The sequence below is a fragment of the Barbatula barbatula genome (genome assembly GCF_947034865.1).
Source record: "Barbatula barbatula genome assembly, chromosome: 11".
NCBI lineage: Eukaryota > Metazoa > Chordata > Actinopteri > Cypriniformes > Nemacheilidae > Barbatula > Barbatula barbatula.
In genome coordinates, this window is record NC_136774.1 from 9,435,450 (window position 1) to 9,461,338 (window position 25,889).

Genomic DNA, 25,889 nt, shown 5'->3' on the forward strand with positions numbered 1-25,889 from the left:
GCTTGCCAAAGCAAGTATCACAATTTTTATTGCTCCAATTTACGGTTAGAGATTTCTTGAAACTGAAACCTTCGTATTTTATATAGGTGTGTGTGTTACCCACCACAGCGGTCTGTGTTTACAAGGATCTGCAAAAATGAATAAAAATGCTATATTATGCATGCCAGACCAGTGGATGGCGATTTCACTCCATGAAGAAACACTACACGCCTCTGCACATGTGAACACGTGTGTTTAAAGTCTGGTGAATGTTCATGATGTGTTTCCACTTGTGTTAGTGGTGCGGTAAATCCGTTTTTAAGTTAGCTTTGAATCGGTGCACAACATTGCAGAAATTTCCCTTACCAGATTTTACGACCTATGCGACTAGTAATTGCTGTTACTACTGCAGTTCTATTAGCAAAAGCAAATTTAAATCATGTAAAGCTTGTGCCTCGGGTTTCTCCTATACACCATAGGAGCGCTGCGTTCACACCAAGAGCGAATCTAACTATTTGCACGAGTTAATTACATACAAAGTCAATGCAATGATGCAGCGGCGGAGCAGAATGACACAAATCGTATTGCCTTTCGTGTCAATCGCGTATTCCAAGCAAGTTGAAGAATTTCAGCCCTGCGCTGATTGACACGTCTGATTTGACACGTCCGCACGTGTGAAGACACCTGCCATTGCGCCAGTGGCGGTCAGTGACTTCTCTTCCGGGGCGCAAGAATGCAAAATATGTGTTCATTTGTGTGGCTCGTCATGTCAAACTGGCTAAATACATGTTTTACGCTCCCGAAATAGAAGTCACCGACCATTTCGAGTCACTCACACGAATAACACCAAGCAATCTCTCAAGTAACGATTTGAGTTTGGTGTGAACACAGCAGAACACAGCAAAGGACGTAAAAGCCAGATTTTAATGAAGTAATGTATTATATTTTAGCTTTATTTCATGAAACTGATGTGGCACGATAAGTGGCACAATACATGGCACATTCTCAAGCTACAATGAAGCTATTGTATCACAATCTACTCCCATTGTAAAACGAAGAAAACAAACAAAAAAGAAAACAATTTAGGTTTTCCGAAGAACAAATAAGCCATCAGGGGGATTAACTAAGTTAAAAAAAATGTATATAGGTCAATGCTATTTGTGACAATGTAAAATGTAAATGCTTCAGGAAAACATGGGCTAAGAAATGCATTTCCGACACATAGGAGTTAGATAAATAAAGATCACAGTGGTAATGAACACCCCTGGTTTACTGTAATTAAACACTCTCATACAGTGTGTGTTGGACACCCAGACAGGTGTCTGGCGAACAGGTGAGCGGAACACAAATATGTTTGTGTAACATCAACACTTAAGATGCGTTTTCTTCATGTAAATGTGTAAAGAAAAATGATAATTTCTCATGTAGTTGTCCAAGTGTTTGTAAATTAAATGATGTCACAGGAAAACTAAGGTTCCACATCAGCTGTGATGAGTTAGTGTACCTGTGGTGTTGGAGTAAATCACACTGAAATGAGCCAAGAATTTCCTTTTCTGCATTTAGTGGTAGTTCGCAATTGGCCTTAACAAAAAGCCAGCTTATTTTGCGGTTATGTTTCTTTAAAATTCAAAAGAAATATCTTTGTACAGGCTGGAATAGGAAGCATTAAGAACTGTCAGCAGATGTGTAATACGGAGCTATTTATACACCTGATCCACAGTGACAATTACATAGACATGCCCTCTTTCCCTATAAAATCCATTTAATGTGTGATCATGTGACTCAGACGCAATGTTCAATCACCTGAATTAAATAACAAATTATTACATCTGCCTGTTGGTGTCACGACCAATAAATGTGTAGTTAGCTTTGAATCGGTGCATGAAATTGCAGAAATTTCCCTTACCAGATGTGACGACCTATGCGACGAGTAATTGCTGTAACTACATGCCTCGTGTCCGGGTTCCTCAAATGGATTGAAGTTTATGGAGCGGAGAGTTAGATACAGAGATCAGACGCACTGCACGCAGGTCAAGAGTTGTAACACGCTGCACTTCTTTTAAACTATTTCAACTTTGACTCTGTTTGCTCCTGACCTTTCAAAGCACAGCCAAAGATCTCAAGACAATTCACACTTAATGTGATGTGCCAAAACTTCCTGCGAGACCTTTTTGTTTTAAATTGATATATTGTTTTCACATCCCACATTCTACAGTAAAATGCATTTCGTATGAAAGTCAAAGCGACACATGATGAATCTTAAGTTGTTTCAAAATATTATGTAACTTATATATAACATAAAAATATACAGTATATAAAAAATGCTGGACATACTGTAAAAGGAGACTTTCACGCATTCTAAAATCAAAACCCAAGATGCTATGCCATGTTCACATTACATTCATTTTGACTGTCACTTCATCTTATTGTGTACACACAGAGGTCGACCAGCCACAGTGCGAGCTGTAAAAAAAACTCTTGGTTCAACTTAAAAAGCTAAGTTACCTTATTTCTTTAGAATTTGGAGTTAACTAAACTTTATTTTTAAGCTGAATGAACAAAAAACAACAAGTGCTACGCCTTGTGCAATCTGATTAAATCCTGTAAGGTTATTGCTTCAATGTATGAATCACAGTATGTTTAGTTTTAATATTACATTCACAGCACAATCCTCATTTTAAAAATCTGATAAAATGTCATTTCATGAACACCTGAACGCTAAAGCTGAACAAACATAAGTTTGTTCACAAGTAAGAACACAGAAGATCGGTCTATAAATTCAACTACAAACTCAAATGTACTTGAACTTGCATTGTTTTGGGATATTGGTACAGTTTAATATCTGCCGTTTCCTACAGTATGCAGTTAGCGGATACTTACAATACATTTAAAGTAAACATTTTCTAAACAGTGTATTGCAATATTTAATATATTGGTTTTGAAAATACACAAAATAGACATTTCCATTTTTTATACAAACTGACTTACGACAATATGACCACAGAATATAAACAGGTTAAATTTTCATATTGACTATACTATAGTACAAATGCTCAAAGTTATTTCAAAGGTCATGAGTTTAGTTGGACTACATGAGCTTCAGACTGCTGGCACTGAAGCAGGACGGGATGACTGAGGTGTCTGAGCTCTAAAAGCACAGCACAAGTCAATAATTAAAGCCCGCCGAGTAACCATGACCTTCTTCCATACATAACACACACACATATAGAGTGAGAAAACCAGAAGGAGGGATAAACACTTATTTACTGCCTAAATATATGGAGACAACAGAGCTAAAATGGTAGAGAGGTAGGAGGAAAGAGCGATCGGCTGAGAGAGAGATATAGACAGAGAAAGAGAGCGAGACCTTCTCTCAGCATGTTCGACTCTAAAAGAGAAACGTTGGAACACACATACTGATTCTCCATCTGTTGGCCATAGAGAGGGCGGTGGACATGAAAAGAGAGAGAGAAACTAAAAAAGGAGGAGAGGAGAGATAGTTTAAACGCAGAGGGGGATTAAACTAATGAAGGGAGAGAGTGAGCCAAAGAAAGAGAATGAGAGAGTGAAGAAATGAATAAAGGATGACCTCTGACCTGAAGCAGTGGATGGAGGATGCTGAGGAACGGGGATGTGAGGGATGTGTGCGAAAAGGGAACGAGATGAGTTTCAGAGAGCAAAATGATGTCTGGACAAACACGCTTCATGCTTTTGTAAAGAAAAGAACCGCTTTCAGGGTGGAAAAGTGCTCTTAAAAATAACTCAATGGAGTCAAGGTTGAATGCATTATTATTACCACCACTTTTAATGCCACTTTTATTGAGATGTGTATGTTGAAATCGTAATGAAAAAAACATAACTGTTCCTTAAATTTGACTTTCGGTGGCTTAATACGAGAAATATCCCACCGCTTGTTGGTCTTTATGTAGCTTAGATACATTTCTTGTTGTAAATTCACTGATGTATAAATAATCAAGAGACTTCTTTATTGTTGGTTTTAGTTTTCAGTTAGCATTTCGTGCCATGGATTATCCACAGTCCGAAGCTGTCAGATGCATTTGAACGTGTAAAAATAAAAGGTGCCTTATATCCTGTGATGTACTCGAAGTGAACTGTATTTTAAGTGCTTCAAAAGTGCTCTTTCTCTCATAATAGGGTTATTGGTAGAACCATAGTCTTGGTGGTTCTTCCTGGAACTTATAAGGTTCTTGAATAACCCCATATCCAGTTCTGATCTTCTGGAGTCACCTGTTCACTACAATGGGACCTCAAAGTGCTTTGTGGGTAATTGAGGCACTCAAATAAAAATTGTGGTTATTGTAAGACCCGTACACATGTAAGTGGTTTCTGGAGAATCTCTCTTGTATGAGACAGCATCTAGAGGAACTCATGAAATATGGATTTTTTGTGTCTGATTATTTTGATGTTTTATAAGAATAAGAATAGTACAAAGTTAGGTATTTGGCCCATGCTATGTGAACATAAATTAAAAAATCACGAACATGATTAGAAATGGCTAAACGTTATTAAAATAATTCTCAGCAAGCTTGAGATTTCACAATGAAGTATTTCATATTTCTTACTATTAAGATTATAATTATTGAAGACAAAATATTTTTATTCTATGTGTAGATATAAGTCACTGAAATCTGTTGAAAAATGTAAACAATGTTTTTGGGCTTTCCACCCAAACAAAGCGCAGCTTTCCACTGTGTTTATAGCGCCAACAGACCCCGATGATCATCCTTGCACTGCCATAGGGCACCTAAGGCCAACAGACACAGCTCTCGTTCTCTTTTTGTCATAAATACATATCTGCTTTATATATATACCATACTATAGGAAATGTTGACTTTGAATACATGGATCCTCACACACCCTGGTGATAGCAGGAAACTCATTGTGTGCATTGTGCTTTGTGTTTGTGCTACCATGGGTGTAGGCCTTGCTATGAGAGACAACTTCTTTCAGACTTTCAGAACCAGAGCATCAAGTTATCTTTAGCTGTCGTAAGTCTTAGCAAATATGTCATATGTCCCATATAAATATTATCAATGTTACTGATTGCATTGTATATTGTGGTACATTTTTTCCTGAAATGTTTCTATATTTATATTAAAAGTTAACTCAAACTATTTGTTAAGATAAAAACTTTTAATTTATAACAATATTACCAACACAACATTAATTATACATGTGATTTCATGAATATAGACGTTTCTGTGAATATTTATTCAATGTAAATTGTTGTTTATCAATAAACTGTTTGTATTTGGTTTTAGTATTTCTGCTTATTGAAATATTGTGGATGGCAATACAGCAGAACAATACACTATAGGAGTAAACAAAAGGTGGTTCCAGACCATTTTTAATAAAAGGGCTCCTCAAGAAGCCTAGAGGGTTCCTCAGAGAACCGTCCTTCGTGAAAGGGTCCTTTGGGTTTCCCCTGAGGGTTCCGCCGGTGTGGCAATGTGAAGAACCCCAAATGGTTCCTCAAAGAACCTTTCATTTTTACAGTGTAGAGTACTGAACAGAAAATCGCGTACTCTGTTTTTGTTGTATCTTCATCATTCGGTGCGTTTCAAAAGGGATAAATTGCCCTCCGAAGAGCCCCAAACCCAAATAAATAGAAAATGAGGTTGTTTTTATTGCTTCCGTTCCTTTGCCAAGTAAAACAGACACATTGAGAGTACAATTGCGTTTCTCCCTCTAGAGTTTGTAACTTAAGAGCTTTACTCTTCGAAGGGAGTAGGGAATAGGGATGATCACTTCGTAGTGGAACGCAGGGATTGTGAAAGGGACAGTTCACCCAAAAATGAAAATTCTGCAATCTTTTACTCAACCTCAGGTTGTTCCAAACCTGTTGTTCTGCTGAACACAAAGGAAGATATTTGGAAGAATGTCAGTAACCAAACAGATATCATCCACTATTTACTGCCATAGTGGGATGAGACCTGTTTGGTTACCAACAAAAATAAGGACTTGGTTCCGATCAGGGGCGTTTCCTCCGAGGAGGCAACGGAGGCAGTGCCTCCTCTCCCCCTCGAAAATAATCGAATGAGAATATTATTAACAGTTCAGAAATAGAATAGGACAGCGGATATAACGTATTTAGCTAAATATGTGTGTATAACAGTGTGAAACAGCGACCCCGCTCAAAAGAATTCCAAAGGGAGGCAGCGTTTCTCTTGCCTCCTCTAAGCTCATTGACTTTAAATATACCCGCTAAAGCGTGCTGTGAGTTTGAGTGGGGGTAATTGAAAAGAATGGAGAAAAGTCACGTGAGAGGAGGCAATGCCTCCAACGGGCTATGATTGGATTAACTCATCAGCGAGATCCCTCCTTCCTGCTCGTCTTCGTCATACATTTTAAACTGCGGGCGCTAATTTAGATTAAACGTTAATTAAATTGTTTTATTAGTTGTATTAATCAGAGTTTAGGATTCGTGTCGGAGATAGCGGAGGCAGAGGAGTTATCGATTGTTGACAGAATTTTACGTGGTTCAGATTTGATCAAAAACTTTTGCTTGTGATCAGGCTTGCTCAGGATAGTAAGTCACATCTATTTGATTTGATCTCTTAAATGCTTTGAGTATTTCTGGGACTGCTAATAATTAAATTGATGGTATTGGTAATGATGTTATTCTTATATAGGAAATCCCAAATGTTTCAGAATAACATGAAGGTGTGTTGATGTACCTTTTCGCAAAGCAGGGAAAATAAAAAACTACAAAAATCAGAAGTACATACTGTAATGAACTTTTAGTAATTAAAAGGAATTTTTCACAGATAAACACTGAAATGACACTGGTTTTCTGACAAACGCACTTGTGAATAGTGCAGAGATGAACAAAAGTTACATGGGTAGAAATCTGCCTCCTCATTTTTTAAGTCCACCGCACACCACTGGTTCCGATATATGAAAATGTATTATTTAACATATTGCACTTCCGGCCAAAGACACACAATACATTTTTCTTTGCTTTTTGTGTGTCCTGATGATTAATCTTCGACCCTGTGTCTATATCTCCAAAAGATAGCGTTGTTCTGAAAATATGATGAATTATGTCCATAAAAGCCTTTAGTCAGCACAGCTGACAGAACAGACCGGTGAGGTCACTGCGGTCAGACGTCCAAAAGGCGCTAAACGCTGGAGCAAATGTGTCATTAAAATCCCAGTGAAGGTGTAATTAGAGGAGCTTAAATAAATCCACACAAAAATGGAAACGTTTGATTTGCTGCCTCCGCTATGATCTGTGTAGTACTGGAATAAACTGCCCAACCAATCAGTGCTGTGTTTTACACCCACATAAATAACTAATATGTGTTCCTTACTAATGACTAATGGCCCCACGGGAGAGAAGCAGAGGAGGAGCAGGGTGAAAAGAGATAGAGAAATAAATACTATTTGAATGTAATGCCGATCAAATAAATTCTCCAACAGCCAATAGATTAAATAGAAATTAATAAATGTAAAATAACATTTTGAACTAACACACAGTAAAAGAAGAAAAAACACTGCCACTCTTGATTTATAGACCATTTGCATGATGTAAACACTGGTCCAGAAATTATTTTTTAATCTTGCATATATAATTAAATCTTAAAGGTGTTTGTTTAACATTTTTATTCAGTTATGATGTTAAAAAATGTTGGTTTTGTTCAAACGTAAAAAAAAAACTGAAACAGGAAGTTCTTTTGCACCAGCTTGGACCTACGTTGCTTACATTTCTGAAGTGGTCTATACAGCCAAATTATAATTTGCATTCTTTAGTGTTGTTTTATTAGTTTATTGAAACATTTACTTGTATTGGTTATTTAGTTTTTTATTTAAGGATTCTACCAAAACTCAGAAGAGATGCCTCTTTCTAATAGTTTGGGATACATGTAAGAGCCATAACTCTCAATTAGATGCTATAACTTTATGACATAAACATATTGTGCATTTAACAAAGATTTAAACCTTAAATAATGTTCGGAATTGATGGGAGTGATGCAGCATTTCTTAACCGCTTTGCTGAATTGCTAAGATGAATCAAACTGTCAAACAAAAATGTGAAGATCATCCTTCAGTAATGACAGCCACCGCATTTTGGCACTCCATTGTGACTTTAATAAAACACAAAATGGCCTTTTAACATTCAACCCACTCGAAATGTTTCCAATTAGAGACTGCAGTGGATGCGAATTATTGGGCCAAACCTGAGCTTTGAACTGCACAATGAGCACTTCTCGCAGTATTCCCACCAAACTGCGTTCCCTCTAATAAGCCCCGTTTATTTTGGCTTCATTTCCCCTTTTTCGCAACATGATGATTCAACGTTATGAAAGGAGATTGATGGATTGTTCCAGTCAATAGTTTCAGAAGAGCAAGAAAATGAACCGATCTAAGAGCTCTCAAGTCGTGTGAATGCAGAACACGGGAGTTGTGCTGCAGCTGGCGGCGATGAGCGAGCAAACATAATTATATGAGCCGGGGTAACGGGCTGAGAGGAAGACACACGCTGCGTCTGGTGCTCTGTAGATGCTGCTTTTGTTGACGCCTGTATCACTCAAGGATGCAGAAGAAAAACATCTGCAGAATACTCAACCTTTAACCCACCACCAGCAAATTACATTTGTTTGCTTGTTTAGATCTGGAAAACGAGGAAGCTTAGAGTCTCAAGAGAATAAGGAAAGAAATAAGTGAGTGGTGTTTCGTATCAACTCCGAAAATGCAAAACGTGTGCAGTGGTTTGTGCTTTTGTGAAACACGTGAAGAGTAACAAACACCAATCTGCATACATACAGATTTGCTGGCATCACTCCCACGTAATGTGTTCTATAATCTCAGCCAGATCAAAAACTTAAATGCTAAACACAATTTCAACTTGTCCACTTTTTGATGACCAGGCTTTAACCACAAAAGGATACAACAGAAACAAATGCCACCATAATGTTTAACTTAATGAAACACTCACTGTTTCCGCAGAGTTGATGTGTTGTTGTTCCCACTGCTGTCATTTCTCTCCAGTCTCCCCCTCTCTTTCTCAACAGTAGCCGAGCCACACGACAGGCCTCGGCTCAGCCTCGTGTGCGTCTGTCGAGCCGGACCAGGCACCGTGGATGCGGGCGTGTTACCGATGATGTTCTGATGCACACCTCCAGCATTGTGGTTCGGTTGCGATAACGGCTGGCCAGACTTTGAGCTCTGGTTGTGTGCCGAGGTCTCGGTTCCTGTGTTCCTGTCCAGCCGTAGGTCCTGGTTCTCCTGGTTGACGCGGTCTAGCTGCGTCTCAAGATCCTCGATACGCTTGCGTTGCGTCTCTAAAAGTTTGGCCTGGTTCTCAATGATGTTATTTAGCTCCAGAAGATACTCCACAGCCCGACTCGGGCTGTCTGGGTTGGACTCCATAGTTTGGGGTTCACCCCGTCCCCCCCCCACCTGATGGGTACAGTGGGGGGGAGATAAAACAACTGAAGGTGAAGGTAGAGACTCGATACAACTGTTTATCTTTTATCCTACGTGTTATGACTTGAACGGCCTTGACATGGCAGAAAGAAAGATTTCGAGCGCCGGTGTTGTTTATGTAATTGATCAACTACAGTTTAATGTTACAAGACAAGTGTATCCATGAATCCTTCAGACATGGGCGGCAACCACAGATCTCAGGAGTTCAAAGGATGAAAGATGTATGACATCATCTATTTCTCAGCATCGACATGTGGCTTTTCCAGAAGGAAAAAAGATGAAATTATATCAAAATTATATTTTAGTCAAGAGACATCCTTCCACCCTAAAATGTCAAAATCTCATCTTGAAATCTTCTCCAAGATGCTGAGGTAGCGCAGATGAAGATGGGAAACAGGAGCAAAAAATACAAGTGATCCCTGAAATTCACCGGATTGTAAACCTGGATCATACTGTAAAACTAAGATCTAACAAAAGTCACATCCAACCAGTCAAAACTGAATCACAGCTGTGGTGTCCGACATCACAATACAGCAAAACTGTTTTTCTTCAATGAAAAAATAGAGGAATGATCCAAAATTCTTACAGATTCAGATACAGTAACGTTACACGTGAACGCGCTCCGGCTCTCCAACTCCAGAGTGCCTGTCAAAATATCTGTTTCAAAACAAAAATCTACACATATGGCTCCATGGCTCTCAACAAAAAGAAATGTCCTACCTACACCTCTCTTTATCGGCGTTTTCTTTTCTTCAACCCATTTCAGTTTCTATGTGACGCCTTCAGTCCATCACGAGCGGTCCCTCGTAAAATGAGCGCGTTTATTCTCACCCCGACGCCCGTCTAGCATAAACAGTAACGTCGCTGAAGAGCGTTAATCTTGTCATTCATTCAACAGACTTTCACAGATGTATATCAGGCATTCTTCAAAGTTCAGCGTCCCTTTGTAATCCCCACAGCGAGCGACTCTTGACCGTTGACGCTGCGCGGTGGTTTTGGAGACGAGCGCGTGGACGCGCGGCTGCGTGAGCGTGTTTCTCACCTGACAGATCCGCTCGCTCGCGCTGGGCAGAGATGCGCTAAACTAGTCTTTTCGTGCACTCGTCACAGATTCAACCCACGCGAGTTTTTTTCGGTACGAGAGAAAGACCTCAACAACGAGCATCATAATAATCTGTGAATATAATTATGTGTGGTTGCGAAAATATAACTCTGCCACCATGTTTTCCGCAAAATACACACAGTATGTTAATGCGGTCACAACACCGTTTGTTTTGAACAGATACGGTATTATTTGGTGGGGAAACAAGGCGAGTTTGGGTTAAATGTTTAAAAAAATTAAACAGTTGCAATGAAAAAAACACTGTGTGTGAGTCAGTCACGTGGTATGCTGTCAATCATCTTCAAGCTATGTTTTTATTAGAACCGCTATTGCACTGTGAGAAGGTCGCTTTTTCCAATATTATTTCCATAAGCAAGCCACTATATTAAACGTTGTTGCTGATTCACAATTAAAAAACGACAATGTGATGTGCATGCATATTTTAACTGTATGGTTGTTTTTACCGCATCTCAAAAACATGTTGTCATTGGCACGTTCTTGATTTAACACTTTCAATGCGCTTTGCTGCAACCTATAGCTTACGGCAGATATTACTCATAAGTTTGACTCATGGCCAGATCACCCTAAACATGAATCAAACACACCTGAACCATTGAAGCTCTTCAAAAATCCTTGAAAGTTTCAGGCAGGTGTGTTAGGAAGCAGGCCGGGGTTGAATCTGAAGTTTGCAGCCCACTAGATGGCACTAGTGCATTAATAAAAATAACACAAAGTCATGTTACTTTCATTTTTTTCAAAAAAGCACAAATATTGCATAAATATTACGTAAAACTATTCAATTTTCAAAAGATTGAAAACATTAAATAAACAATATTACACAAAATGCATTACATTGATTTCACTAGATGAAAAAGTAGGTTCAATCTGCTGTGGTTATTTAATATTCATTTGGTTTGCACAGGGACACACAATGTCCCCAAGGGCAAGTGTTTCCAAACTAGATTTGTGGTCAGCAAATCAGAATTCTGCCATTAACAAAGGTAAATAAATATATGAAAACATTCATTTTCCAGATCTCACTTCCATTGCTGGTAGGCCAGGGTCTGATGCCCATTGAGGTGGCTCTAACGGTTCACATCAACGGTTTATCCCAACATTCGGCACTTAATGCACTACTGTACATCATGATCCTAGACAGCCTTGATCCCTGTTAGGATTTTGACAAGTTTGGGGAAGAACAGGAAAATTGGGATGAGAACGTCGTCGAGACAATCTTTGCCCCGACTGGGATGTCAGGCCCCAGAAAATCCTCATCCGCACTGATACGCATCAAGCTGCTAGATTTTAGGGACTGTAAAATATAATATGTATGCTTCACAAACCGGGCAAACATTTATTTCAGATAAATACATATGTTTATTATATAACTCTCATATAATTTGTTACAGTAACAGTGGAGTATAACAATATAACCATAATATAAACATAATATATGTATATTTATATAATCATAATAATATAGGCCTATTTAAATGTATTTACAAAGAGTACATGTGGCCATAGAGATTAGTACTGACGTAAAGACTCGATCTCTGAAGCTCACACTTCAGATTGAATACAGGTGACGAACAGAGAAGCAGAAGATTCATAAGAGACATTGGCTCAAACTTTGAATATTATGATATGTTCAAAGATGCGCTCATTCATTTCTAATACATAAACCATTTACACAAACTGATCCCAGACCTGCTGGGGGGGGGGGGGGGGTTGTGCTCAGAGCGCACTGCTGTCCTTGTTATCCGCTGAGGTTAGAAATGAAAACATATGCATAGATTTAAAGTGTTATGAATTCTGGTTAAGAGTAGGATGGAAAAAATATAGGTGATATTTTGGCAGATTAGGAAGCAGAAAAAACAGCATAAATAGGAAAACAATTGATAAGTAGGCACAGTTTGTAGGCTGAACTCTAAATATTTGTCAGTATATCAAGCTACTGTTAACAAGGACGCAATATATGAGTCAAGAACTCTCTCACTTTCACTTAAGCAAGCTTTTCATCAATAGAGATAAAATAAAGAGGCTTGGCACAATGCCTGTATTGCAACTCCAACATCTATGTTTAGTAAAAATGTATATTATAACTATTCACGTTTCCTATTGCTGGAAAAATAAATGTAGATACGAGGTAAAATGTAAATTCTTCATAATTTTTGTTATGAATAGTTATGATCTGAAATTCGTTTAATGTCTCTATGCAACAAAGTGAATCTGTTTCAGTCTGTTTGACAGCCGCAGTACATTGGCCGATGTGTTACGTTGTGTAAACCATGTTAAAAATAAATATTAATCAATATAAGTCATTTACTGGTCTTAGTTTGACATTTCTGAGGTCACAGAGGTCAAAGCTTGCAGACAGGAAGATGCTTACGTTACCAAGGCAACAATAAGGACAACTTTGAGGGCGTGGCATAAGGAATATACTCTAGACAGGCGCCTGTTCAGGATCAACAATGTTTGTGTATTTGCTCCCTGAGATGTCATAGACCCAGAGGGCACAAAAAGGTTTGTGTACGTGTACAGTACATAAAGTTGAAACAAACGCTCAAGGAATGGCCTCTTTACACTTCAATTTTACATACATACATACAGTATATACCATTCATAAAAATTGACAAGAATATTTCCCTCAAGGGACAGTTTAGAAGAGATCAGGGTCACACTTGTTTTCAAGGAAAAATGCACAACAAGCGCTAAAATCATCCAGTATTCATTTGTTACTTTTCACAATTTTGGGGATGATGGGGTGTGTGAAGTACTGAAAGTAAAGTTGGACTGAGGACACTATAAAATGTAAAAATAATATTTGGCACTTTAGATACCAAGTGAAAATACTATACAAACATTCTGATATAAAAATAAAAGATGCATGGTGAGTTTATGACTGCAGCCTTTCTTCATGAACAACAAGAGATGGAGAGAGAAGAGCGGGAGAGAGCAAGCTGGAGTGAGAGCTTTGAAACTCTTTAAAGTCTTCTACTGTGTATTTCAATTACATAAATGGATTAACTAACCTTTGCATTTATAATCACTTAACATATTTTAGAAATAAGACGTGGATTGACTTTTTCACACATATTATTCTTTTACCATCATACTGTTAACAGATAGAGTAACATTATCAAAATATTTATTTAAAAACTGCAATCTGTAAGTTTTCATCTCTATCGCCATCTATGTGTTGGAAAATAAAATAGCAGGTTTCCTGTCATCCTTAATGTATTTTACTTAAATAAAGTGAAAATGACATTTCTCCCAAAATGGTACCCAGCGGCTCAACTTTGGGTCAATTTCTGGGAAATTTGGGTTAAGATAAGAAGAAAATTTTTAGGACAATTGTTTGTTCTTGTTTACGGACTGTTTCGGTTGCGCACTGCAGCTTTAAATCCCTATCGATACAGTAATGCTTGCTTTAGTAAACATCAAAATTGGATAAAAATTACATTTCTGCTCCTCTACGTCTCCCTACCATTTGCATCCTCTGGTCTTCTCTAATGTGTCTATGTGAGGTGGGTTTTAGCCAGGGGCCTGGAAGTGGGGGTCCTGAGGTCCTCTGAGGGAATTTTGTGTTAAGTGTTTCATTCAAATAAGCCGAAAGACCAGAGATGCTGGCTGCAGAAACACTACCATCAGATACACTGGTTCCTGACTCTGAATCTGCGTAGTCGGATGGGGCAGATGTTAGAAAATCAAACGGGATCTGATTGAATTCAGGCCTCCCTTCACAAGAAAGTCCAGATAAGGACCTAATGGACCGAAGAGGGCGGGGCTGAACTGCTGGAGGCAGGACAAGGACACCCGAAAAAGGACGAGACCTACGACTACTTTCTAGTCCATCTTCGTGTTTTTTGTTAGGTATCCCTCCTTCAATTTTTCCATTCAACTCCCAATCTCGCAATTCATTTTGTACCTTTCTCCCATTCTCTCTTTTCCAATCTTCATCTCTGTCGCTCTCTGAATTGTGCCTCGGCCATTCTCTCTCTCTCTTCCACTCTCTCTCGAGCGCTCTCTCCCACTCCCACTTCTCTTCTTCCTCCCACTGCAGTTTAGGTTCAGGAATTCTCTGGTTATGGATGTTTTGTGTGTTCTGACTTTCCTCCTTTTCCACAGCTCCCTCGCTCTCGCCGCTCTCCCATCTCACCGTCTCTTCACTCCTGCTTGGCCTGTTTTCTCTTCTCTTTTCATTCTTTTTCTTCCATTTCTCTTCCTTTTCAATTTGGACCTCCTTTTTTTGTTTACTCTGTCCTTTCAGTATGTCTCTGGGCAAGCTTTGTGACCTTGGTTTCCCCCTTTCATCTTCAAACTTCCACTCCCTGCTTTGATTTCTGCCCTTGTCACTGTCAGGGCTCTCTCGGTCTCCTCCATCGCTTCCCCACCCCTTCTGTTGTCTCTGCCCCCTCTTGGTCTTCACAGGTTTTGGAACGCTGGATGCGGCATCCCGTTGGGTGCGGTGGCGGGTCACTGCAGCCAAACCCGACTGCAGTGCCGGGGGTGAGGAGGAGACGGCTGCGACGTGATCACGGTCTGAGAGGAAAAATGTGTATAAGTAAAAAGAGAGAATTTGAGAAAATGCCCTTTTTCCCTTAGTTGATACATAAAATACTTGTTCTCACAACATTTCAACATTCCATACAAACTCTTCGTCGGAGGAATTGTAAAACTCTACTGGTCACTATTTTCTGTTTATTACAGTATGTGAACAAATACCAAAATGTAAGCTGTTGAGAGGAATTTATAAAGTTGGCGCTGTAATATTACAGCTGCAATCTGAAACTTTTGCTTCTCTTTACCGCCATCTTTATGGAAAAAATACAATGGCATGTTTTTCACGTGCATTATTATTGACTATTGAAGACAATTTCCGTGAAACTGTACCAGATAGATCAACTTATGACGCATTATAAGCTTGCGATTTTTGCCTCTCATTCGCCATCGAAATACTGTATGAAACATACAATTGCAGTTAACTTTAGATACTTTGCTAACATGTGTTAAAGTAAAAAATACTTTTTCAACTAAATCAAAGCTGACAGCTTAAAGGGATAGTTCACCCCAAAATGAATAATTTACCCACCCTCAAGTTGTTCAAAACCTGTATCATTTTCTCTGCTCTGCTGAACTCAAGGGAAGATATTTGGAAGAATGTCAGTAACCAAACAGATCTCATCCCCTATTTACTGCCATAATAGCGAAAATAAATACCATGGGAGTCAATGGTGTATGAGATCTGTTTAGTTACTGACATTCTTCCAAATATCTTCCTTTGCGTTCAGCAGTGAGTAAATGAAGACAGATTTTTGGGGGAGCTATCCCTCTGACTTCAAACATTGTTATAATTGTTATAATGCAAAAGCGCCCGGAAATAAATCTTAAAAATTATTTTTGACCAAAAAGTTACAGATGGCAGTTATAATTTAACACTACCTTTGCTCAGGCCTGGTACTAGGCTGGCTTGACTGGGGGGCAATAATATTCTGGTTGGGCAGATATATTATCATAGTTCATTGCATGCAGAATTATTTTACATTTTCCTGTGATTAAATTGCGGATCACTAATAGATCATAAATATTTTATTATTTATAAAGTATTTAATAATACGTATTTAATTTTTTTTAATTTTTGTAAGTGTCAGCTGGATTTGGAGGGGCACGATGCCCACCCAGACCCGTCCCTGCTTTTGCCGCCTATACAAAGTTCATAACAGTCTGAATCTTTGCAAGACGATCATGTAGCCAAATGTTTGTTCATCAGTAAAAAATTATGCATAATCTGATTGTTCAATTAACAAAAGTAAACCATTTGCAGTCTGAGTTAGCAGGATGAATGTCAGAAAATTCATAATCAAATATATTAAGAAAACAAGAGCGTTGAAATAATTTAAATAACAATATTAGATGTTAAATAGTAAATAATATTTCTTCTGAATAACCAACAAAAATACAGTAAGCTATACCATATTGACCTTCAATGTCATACTTCACAACAAACAGGTTGACAATCACAGTGACTCTTGAAGAACGAGGTGTTACTAACATACGACAGGGGGAACCAGTAAGCACAGATGACGGAGAAATATGAGAGAGATGTAGAGAAACAGTAAAATGGAGAACTAACAGGAACAGCTACCAACCGCGTATTTTCTGTCCTTCCAATCACATAGAAACACGGTTCGCCCAGCTTGGAGTTGGTCATACAGAGAGACAGACTGGAGAGCTCCACTGAACGAGGAGAAGCCAGAAGAATGAAAAGAGGAGTCAGGGGGTAAGAGAGGAAGTTTGGACGAAAGAGGGGAAGAAGAAAAGGGAAATGGAAAAAAGTACACAGAGATGAAGGATAAAAGATCAAAAAGAGATCGAATAAACAACGAGATAATAATAAAGGATGAAGGACAAAGCAAATGAGATGAACCAATCATTTAAAGTAAATGAACAGAAGTGAGTGAACACAATTTGTACAAAAATAAGAACAAGGGGTTTAATGAATATCAAAGAAAAGAAAAAATGAAAAGGCCAAATGAAAAAGCAGAGAACAGTTGTTAGTAAACTAATAAAAAAAGAGCACTTTATTTATATTAACAGCTAAAGATTGCTCTATAATGGCAGATGTGGTACTGGTATTACAGTGACATAAAAGCATTAAAATATACAGCATTATAAAGTAAACGCATGCGATTCTGAAAACTGTTTAATAGTACAAGAAACATTTAATCTCTGTGAACAATTCTTACCATAGTCAGGGACGTATCCATTGCCCCTTTTGAAGACGAGGTGTATCCTGATCCCTCCAGTTCTGATCTGCTCAACAGCCTGAGCGTGACTCATTCCTGCTGTACTGTTACCATTGATCTCCACCAGCTGATCGCTCACCTAAACACATTCATAATCATGTTTTACATATAGATTCTATTCACAGAGGAAAATATACCGTATGAGATAAATATAGCGTACATATGTCCTATAACGTGACAGCAAAAATTAAGATAAAAGCTTACAATGAAGATAAATCTCTCCTATGCTTAATGTTTTAGTATTATTTATTATAAACAGTTTGTTTTCTACAATTTTGCTTTGTAACAGCGTATGACAGTCAACAACCCATATAATGTACAGTACATCAACAATATTACATCTCACAATTTGTCTACTTTGTAAACCGTTAACCTTATATATAATATCAGCAGTATTTGATCCAATTTATTAGAAATATTTGTAACGACTGAATGAATATATGACACTGTAAATATACTTTAAGTAAAAAACAGTATAAATATTGTCCTGTAATTTGTTTAAACAAACGGTATGTTATATGTCAGAAACAGACACACATGCACACACACACACCTCTATTTTGTGGCTGCGTGAAGCTGGTCCTCCCTCCATCAGCCCCAATACATAGAGACCCATGTTATATTCACTCCCTCCTCTGAGACTAAAGCCAAACCCCGTGGGCCCTCTCTCCAGCTCCACGCTGTAGTAGCGCGAGGCGTCCTGATTTGTGTGTGTCAAAGAGAGAAAGCCTTTCTGCAGTTACTATCATGCCACGCAGATGACATAAAAAGGACGGTAGGCTGCTATTTTAGCTCACCTTTGATTTCGACCTATGAGATTTTTTGTTCTTAGGATCAGGGTCATGGTCAGCATTCTCTGAAGAATCTGAGAGAAATGGGAAAAAGGATTAAGAGGCAGAGAAGAGAAGAGAAGAGAAGAGAAGAGAAGAGAAGAGAAGAGAAGAGAAGAGAAGAGAAGAGAAGAGAAGAGAAGAGAAGAGAAGAGAAGAGAAGAGAAGAGAAGAGAAGAGAGAGAAAACTGCGTTCTGTAGTGCAGTTTGTCCGTTTAGGGCTACTGTAGAAACAACATGGTGAAGTCCATGTTAAGGGACCCGCGGTGTGTGTAGATAGAAATTGCTCATTCTAAGGTAATAAAAACATAGCGCTTCATTATGTAAAGTCTTTTTATACCTCTGAAGTGTTTTTATACCTCTGAAGACCTCCAAAGAAATTACACATTGGACCTTTAACAAGACTAAATTTGGTTCAACTTAAACTCGTCTGTACATTTGTTTATTCCTATTTATCATGGCAGCAATAATAGATGAAAAGATGTTAAAGAAGAGCATTATTCAGACGCAGAATGTAGTCAAGCACGTATTTGGCATTTTGAGGAGCTGACTCAGGTTTTGCAGTGAAGTGATGCTGTATAATCTCAGTAAAGTATGACGGATGGTGGCACTCTACCGCATCCGCTACAATGTTGAACTCAGCATCCTCCAGGATGGGGAATCACGCTGTGCGTAGGTGTGCATCTAGTATTGTGTATGTTTGCCGTATTAGCTGATTTGCATAATGACTTTAGTAAACACTGCACTAGACAGCATGTGCCAATAGTTAAAGCAAACAGAGAGTACAGAATTGGGACATTAGGACATTTTGCTAGCATTAGCTCCTAAAATGATTGCGTGCAATGTGGCAGTTTGCTGAATCAGCAAGACACGTTAAAAGGATAGTTCACCTCAAATAAATCATCTTCGTGTCATTACAAACCTGCATGACTTTCTTTCCTCTGCAGAACACATAAGAAGACACTTTCAGGAATGTTGGTGACCAACAAAACTGGCCCCCATTGACTTCCATTGTATGGACACAACATCACAGAGACATCTCTTTGAATATCCTCTTTTGTGTTCCAGAGAAGAAAGAGCAAACCAAACAGATATCCTCCTCCCTTCATAGTAGGGAAAATAAATACTCTGGGAGTCAATGGGATGAGATCTGTTTGGCTCCTGTCATTTTTCCAAAATATCCTCCGTTGTGTTCAGCAGAACAAAAAAATCTATACGGGTTTGAAACAACCTGAGGGCGAGTAAATGATGACAGAATTTTCGTTTTTGGACGAACTGTCCCTGTAACATGTCCAGTAACTGTACTCGTCTGTTTAAAAACATGTCGTTTGCACCATTGATCTTTGGTTATTAGCACAAGGCCACTTTTACAACACAGAGTAAATACAGTAATGGGCTCACGAGCACTGGAGCGTGGTACAATGGTTAAGCGCAGCGTGTTTCCAGCTCTCCGCAGGATCTGAGCCAGCTCTCTGTGGGGTAAATTAATCACTGATCTCCCATCAACGGCCTCCAGGCGATCCCCGGGCCTGATCTGACCGCTGCGGGCCGCCGGGCTGCCTCTGCGTACCGTCACAAACCTGTGAGGGAGCAGAGACGCTGCTGCAGAGGAAAGAGAGAAAGGCTTTTTAATCACAAATAATAACTCACTTTTCATGTTGTGTTCTTCAAAAATATCACCCGTAAATGCATTTCTACTTCATTATGTCACGTAATAGAACCTTTAAGCGACATTACAGTCTTTAACCGCTCCTGAGAAAATTGCAGCTCTTTCAAACTTTGGCACTTGCAATAATAATACAGTCCATTGTTATTTCAATGCACAAAGGCTGAGAATTGAGTGAGGGAGACGTTTGGCATTTCAATGAACATGAAAAGAATACAATTTGCATGTTAGAAAATAAAACATTTATAAATTGTCTTAATGTGACGAACTGTGTTATCAGTCAGTAAGTTGCATTACAATACAATACTAAGATGTATTGAATGGAACAGAGATTTCTCTGAATATGAACAGTGGATTAAGAAAAGAAGAGATGAAGGGAGTAAAGCGGAAGGGATTTGAGGGAAAGAAGGAAATAACTCTCTCTCCTCCCTCATTGGCCTTTTAGGGTGGCGTTTGAGGGAATCTATCATTAATACGCACACAGAGCTTTTGACTGCTGCAAATCCTTTTCGCCCAATTCACCCGACTACATAGAAACTCATAAACTGTAGTGTCCAACCAATCTGCTGCGACCACCACAACCTTCATGAAACACCTGAAAACACACCTGTTCTGCAGTCTCTGGCGGATTTCTAAATGTTGTTTCGCTAGAGATATCCTCTATTGTAGCCTTTACAGTCAGATTTGACAGAAAAGACGTTCAGGATTAAAGGAACATCAGCGGGTCATCCACATGCTTTTTTGTGACTGTAATACTGAAGCACACATAACGGTATCTGGATTTATGGAATTATAGTTATCGTCATAATGGGAACGCCCCTGTATTGTTGTCTCCTTAAACAAAATGTAAACATGCTTTCTCAATTGTAAGTGTCTTTGGATAAATATGGCTGCTAAATAAATAAATGTACTGTATGATGAAAAAACCGTGGCATCAGTCAATTCAAACATAGAATTAAACCCTCCCTGTTATTAACCGTATAATCTGTATTGACATTAGGAGTGAGAACTGAGATCGCTGATATGATGACAGGGATTAAAGTCGGATTACAGATCGTGCACAAATCATGCAAAAAGGCAGAAACATGAAATGGCAAATCTGTTTGATACTGGAAAATGGTAATGTAACCGTTAGTCGTTCATAATTACTTTTTATATTAAAATAAATAGAAAAATAACTACAACTGATGATACGATGTAGAAACACAAATGGAATTTAGTTACAAATAAGATAAAATCAAAACTTTTATATTTTCATCTATATGTATATATGAAGAGTTTGGTTCGAAACTCCGTTTATACATTTTTCCAAAATCACGTGTTTTTCTTGTGCATTCCAATTAATATCAATAAAACGGCAGTTGGTGTGTTTCGATTTAGGCCATAGTAAAAAAATACAGCCAACTAACACACAACAAAAAAAAAAGATAACATTATAACACTATATTATTTATAGCATTTTGGACCCAAACTCTCTCTATATATTTTTTTTAAAAAGTCAGCCTTTTGCATAGATTAAAATTAATGTGGACATGGGATTTTTGTTTGTATCCTCATTCCATTTGTTCCATTTAAAACAAAATCAGATGGTAATGTGTCTGTAAAAACAGCCTGCTGCTGTGGAATAGAGCTCATTTTCAGATTTGGTTATTCGAAGTATCGTCATCTTATAAGTGCAATGTGTTGTGTACACACACAAACAAAGCTTTATTAATCCAAAAGTCACATGGACACACCGCAGGGGCATAACACCATGTTTATATCCCTGAACCAAAGTCAATATGCCTGTCTCCATTAGTATATGCCATTAAATGACAACTACAGCCTGTCCTGACCTACTTACTAACACACACATACACACACACGCGCGCACACTCACTCATTTTTGGAGGTACAAATATCCACGTGCCCTCACACATCTCATTCTGTGTTTTCTCAGAGCTCAACCCCTGTGTGCAGAGATGCGTCTTCATTGATGTTTAACGCTGACTCACTCGCTTCACCTTAAAGGGAAAGATTCATGCGAAGCCTTTTGACTCTCTCTGTTCTCTTGAGCCTTAAGGAGCATCTGTACAACTAGCATTGCGGGGCTGATGTCAGCGTTAGTTCTGTCTGGGAGGTGTTTACTGTTCTTACGAACAGTTATTGACTAAGACCACAGTTTTTAAGACAATTCAAGTCGCATTTGACATTTGCTTTTTAAAAAGCAAAACAGCTTTTCAAATGAGACATATTTGACTGTAATCCAGCAGGTATACTAGAGTATAACACAATGATCTTTGTGAACTTTACTATAAATAGGCTGCTTTTACTACTGCACCTTTTCTATATTTTCTTTAAATTTGTACAAACAAATACATATATAAATTACCATACATTTAAAGCAATTGTTTATATGTTGGTCTGGGTTGATAGTTACAGAATCCATATGGGCGGTCATATGTTAATATGCTTCTGGTTGTAATGTCAATACAAATTTTTATCAAATAAAATATTTAAAAAGTAGTATATGAAATGCCTTAGCCGGCTGGTAACCCTAAAGATCCTGTCTCAAAGCCCATAACAGGAAATTCATCAATATCTGCCCGTGAGTACGGCACTTATGCATCTCTAGGGAAACTCTGACGGCAATAAATATAAATCACGTTGGACAAAAATCCATCAGCAGGACTTTTTTGAAGGACGTTTGGTTTGTGACAACATGCCCCTATAGCGATGCATTCTTGGTTGTTGCTCTTGCATTATAATGTGTTTTTATTGTGTTTACTTGTATAAACAGTCACAGGCAAGAATTTGGATGATTTTATGATTTTTGGATGAATTTAGTTGGCGGACAGAATTGTGAAAATATTTGAAAACAACATACAAAACCACTGTAATAGAAAACACATCGTTGTGAAATTGAACGTTTAACTTAAAACCTTACTAACATTGAACCCTTGTGACAACTTTCCCCAGTATCCACTATATACAATGTGAGTCATTATGAATACCTTTATGATTCATTCTATAGGCTATACAGGATTCAAGTAGTATTACTAAAGCATGTGCCACTAAATGATTCATGATGCTGGAACCAGTTGATGTCACTGAAAATCATCTTTATATACAATAACAAAACCTGCATGACTCCTACAGACTCACTCTTGAGCACTGAATGAGATTAAGAGTGTGTTTAAATATCAGACTTTATCATTTTTCATTTGTCTTGTATCGTTTCTGAAACAACCTTCATGTAAATTCATACATGACAACCTCAAAGACTTTTTAAATATACGACAGCGTTCCTTTTCCTCTCCATCTGTTTGCTCCTCCTATTTTCTCCTTTCAATCTCATGTAACCTGTCACTTCTTATTGCTTTTGATTATCCATCCAATCCCTCGATCCCGCACTTCCTCGGCTACGCGTGCAGTCGCAGCAGCTGTTCTGTTAAGTCACAATCATTATCTACAGCATGAGACCCAGATAACCTGCATACAGAGAGCAAACTCCTCCAGCTAAACACACACACACTGACCATAACACCGTGCTTCTCCAAGCCTATGTGAAGCAAATAAAAAGCTATATTTTCATTTGGAATTTGGTAGAAATGTTGTCATCTCAGTTCACAGAATTTAGTGAAGTCTCCAAAGTTTTGTCTGTGTCAGTATGTCAGATCTTCCACGAACGTTTACATTTGGCACATTTGAACTTATATGAAATATGATATAGAACATTTTTGCAACCAACGGTGAGAGCAGGACAATGTGTTCTGACCAATGGCAGAAAGAAATCTTTGGGAAACTTTTTTCAATTTGGCCCACTTGCTGGATATAAACTACATAACTCAATTGTTTTAATTCCTTGTTGCAACTTACTACACAAATATCAATAAGCATATTTGAAGACAAGCTTCAAGTTTAAATCAATCTACGACGGTGTAACATACTGTATTGACGTCTCTGCACATTAAGCTGGACATTTACATTGAAAATAAATGATACTACATTATAATGTAACTTCACCTCAATTTCCTTTTGGTAGCAAAATAATACGGCATTTGCATATAAAATATGCATTATTTTGCCTAGAATTTGAGAAACTTGTTGCTCTCCTTCTGAAGCCTCAGATGTCAAAATTCAATATTTTTCAAGACATGGAAAGCCCTTTTAATACCAGTTAAAACACCGTCAAACATAAAGAGCGACTAATAATAATAATGAATTATGGCAAAAAATGACAGTCACCAAAATATGTAGATATGAGATTTCACAAGGACAGCGACAATATTTGAATGTATTAGGTGAAGTTAGATTGTTCACTCATGCAGCATTCCCACATTAATACAGACGAATATGCCACAGTATAAAACACATTCATCCTGGATATCCTGGATAACACTGGACCACCTTCAACTAAGCATTAAGCTATGGGATTAAATTGAACTGTGTGTAGACAACAAGATGCTTTTAATTGTGTTAAAAGATGCTTTCAAAGCACACGCACACTTGCAGACAAACAGCCGACTGCATTCACGCTTCAATCACTTATTTAGTACAGAAGGAAGTGTGTGTGATAGTGGCAGTCTGTGTTCATCTTCATCTTACTAAAAGCGCTGTGCAGCTGCAGCACGCCGTCTGCCAGTGTAACACTATTCACACCGGGAGACCAGAGCTGCATACTAAGAGAAGGACACAGAGCGAGTGTGTGTGATGCTCATTATGAACCGGGGTTGTGCTGCTGATGCTGCAGTGGTTTTTCACAGCATTGCCGATATGCCTTTAGAACTGAGATCTAATATCACAATCTTGCACTGTACTTCTGGTCCAAATAGAAGCCTGGACCATTAATATAACTAATGTTTTTACTAGCCTACAGAATTTTGTTGGCATAACTGGCACTTTAAGCATCACATTGACTATGTATGGGACTTAAAGGGATACTCCATCCCAAAATATAAATTCTGTCATCATTTACTCATCCTCAAGTTGTTCCAAACTTGTATACATTTTGCATAACACAGAAAAGGAGATTTGGACGAATGTTAGCAACTGACATTTCTGAGGCACGATTGACTACTACAGTATAGTAGAATCAATTTTTGTGTGGTTTTTTTTTATTATGTTGAACACAAAAGAAGATATTTTGAAGAATTTATGAAAGCAAACAGTTCTGGGGAACCTTTTACCCACATTGATATTTTTTCTACTATGATATTCTTTCTTTGTGTTTAATAAAACAAGGAAATCAATACAGGTTTGGAACAACTTGGGGGTAGCAGTTTTCATTTTGGGGTGGAGTATCCTTTTAATGCACTGTATTGTGGGTTATCATATAGGCAGTAAAGGATGCATTTATGCTGCCTTTAAAAAACAACTTTACAAATGGATCTAAGCATACGTGAAACCATGCCAAGATTGGATTCAGACATGCCTCAATGCCTTCCTACTGTTTAGCCGCAAAAACTTTTTCCATGTAAATATAAGTATTCCCGCTCTAGACCATGACAGGTGGATTGCTTGCTTTCTATCCCCACCAACCGTGAAAACAAAAACCCAGCTCAACACAACAGTACATCAAACACTGTGATCGTGTCAACTTATTGACTGTAATATCACGCAGCATTTAAGTGCGGATAGACAGCTTGCTTGTTGCTGAAGACAGGACAGCTTCTTATAACACCTGGTAAGGACATAGTGTTAATGTTAACAAAGAACAGCGTTTACAATTGCTGGTATTAGGCCACACAAGACTACTGATTTTCTGTGTTCAGAAACTGTCAATTTTCTCCAATTTCTTCACAATTTCTTGTAATTCTTGTGAAAAGGCTTTTAGATGGCTCAGGGATTTTCAGGTGGTCCAATCACACACAAATGCCTCCGGAAACGAGAGACACACCGTCACACACATACACACAATACTGCAGTCTGCTGTCTGGGGCTTTTCGCACTATTTCTAAAACTAATACTTTTAAAGGATTTAACAAAAAATGTCAAACCGTAACAACCAGAATACTGACCAAACACTACAAAATAACAACTGTACCCTGTACGCATAAAAACACGTAATAAAGCAC

General features: G+C 38.2%; 2 protein-coding genes across 2 annotated transcripts in view; both read right to left on the reverse strand.

The window, feature by feature from the left end:
- Positions 1–9,372, reverse strand: part of iqsec2b (IQ motif and Sec7 domain ArfGEF 2b) — a gene marked incomplete at its 5' end in the record, with an annotated part of 60,555 nt that extends 51,183 nt beyond the window's left edge. Inside the window, 1 exon segment of the mRNA XM_079467703.1 lies at positions 8,939–9,372. Within this exon segment, the coding sequence (XP_079323829.1) occupies positions 8,939–9,372 (434 nt within the window).
- Positions 9,373–14,131: 4,759 nt separating this feature from the next.
- magixb (MAGI family member, X-linked b) overlaps positions 14,132–25,889 on the reverse strand; it is a gene marked incomplete at both ends in the record, with an annotated part of 39,620 nt that continues 27,862 nt past the window's right edge. Inside the window, 6 exons of the mRNA XM_079467119.1 lie at positions 14,132–14,206; positions 14,460–15,073; positions 17,278–17,416; positions 17,891–18,037; positions 18,135–18,202; positions 19,569–19,769. Of these exons, the coding sequence (XP_079323245.1) occupies positions 14,132–14,206; positions 14,460–15,073; positions 17,278–17,416; positions 17,891–18,037; positions 18,135–18,202; positions 19,569–19,769 (1,244 nt within the window). The remainder of the gene's footprint in view (positions 14,207–14,459; positions 15,074–17,277; positions 17,417–17,890; positions 18,038–18,134; positions 18,203–19,568; positions 19,770–25,889) is intronic.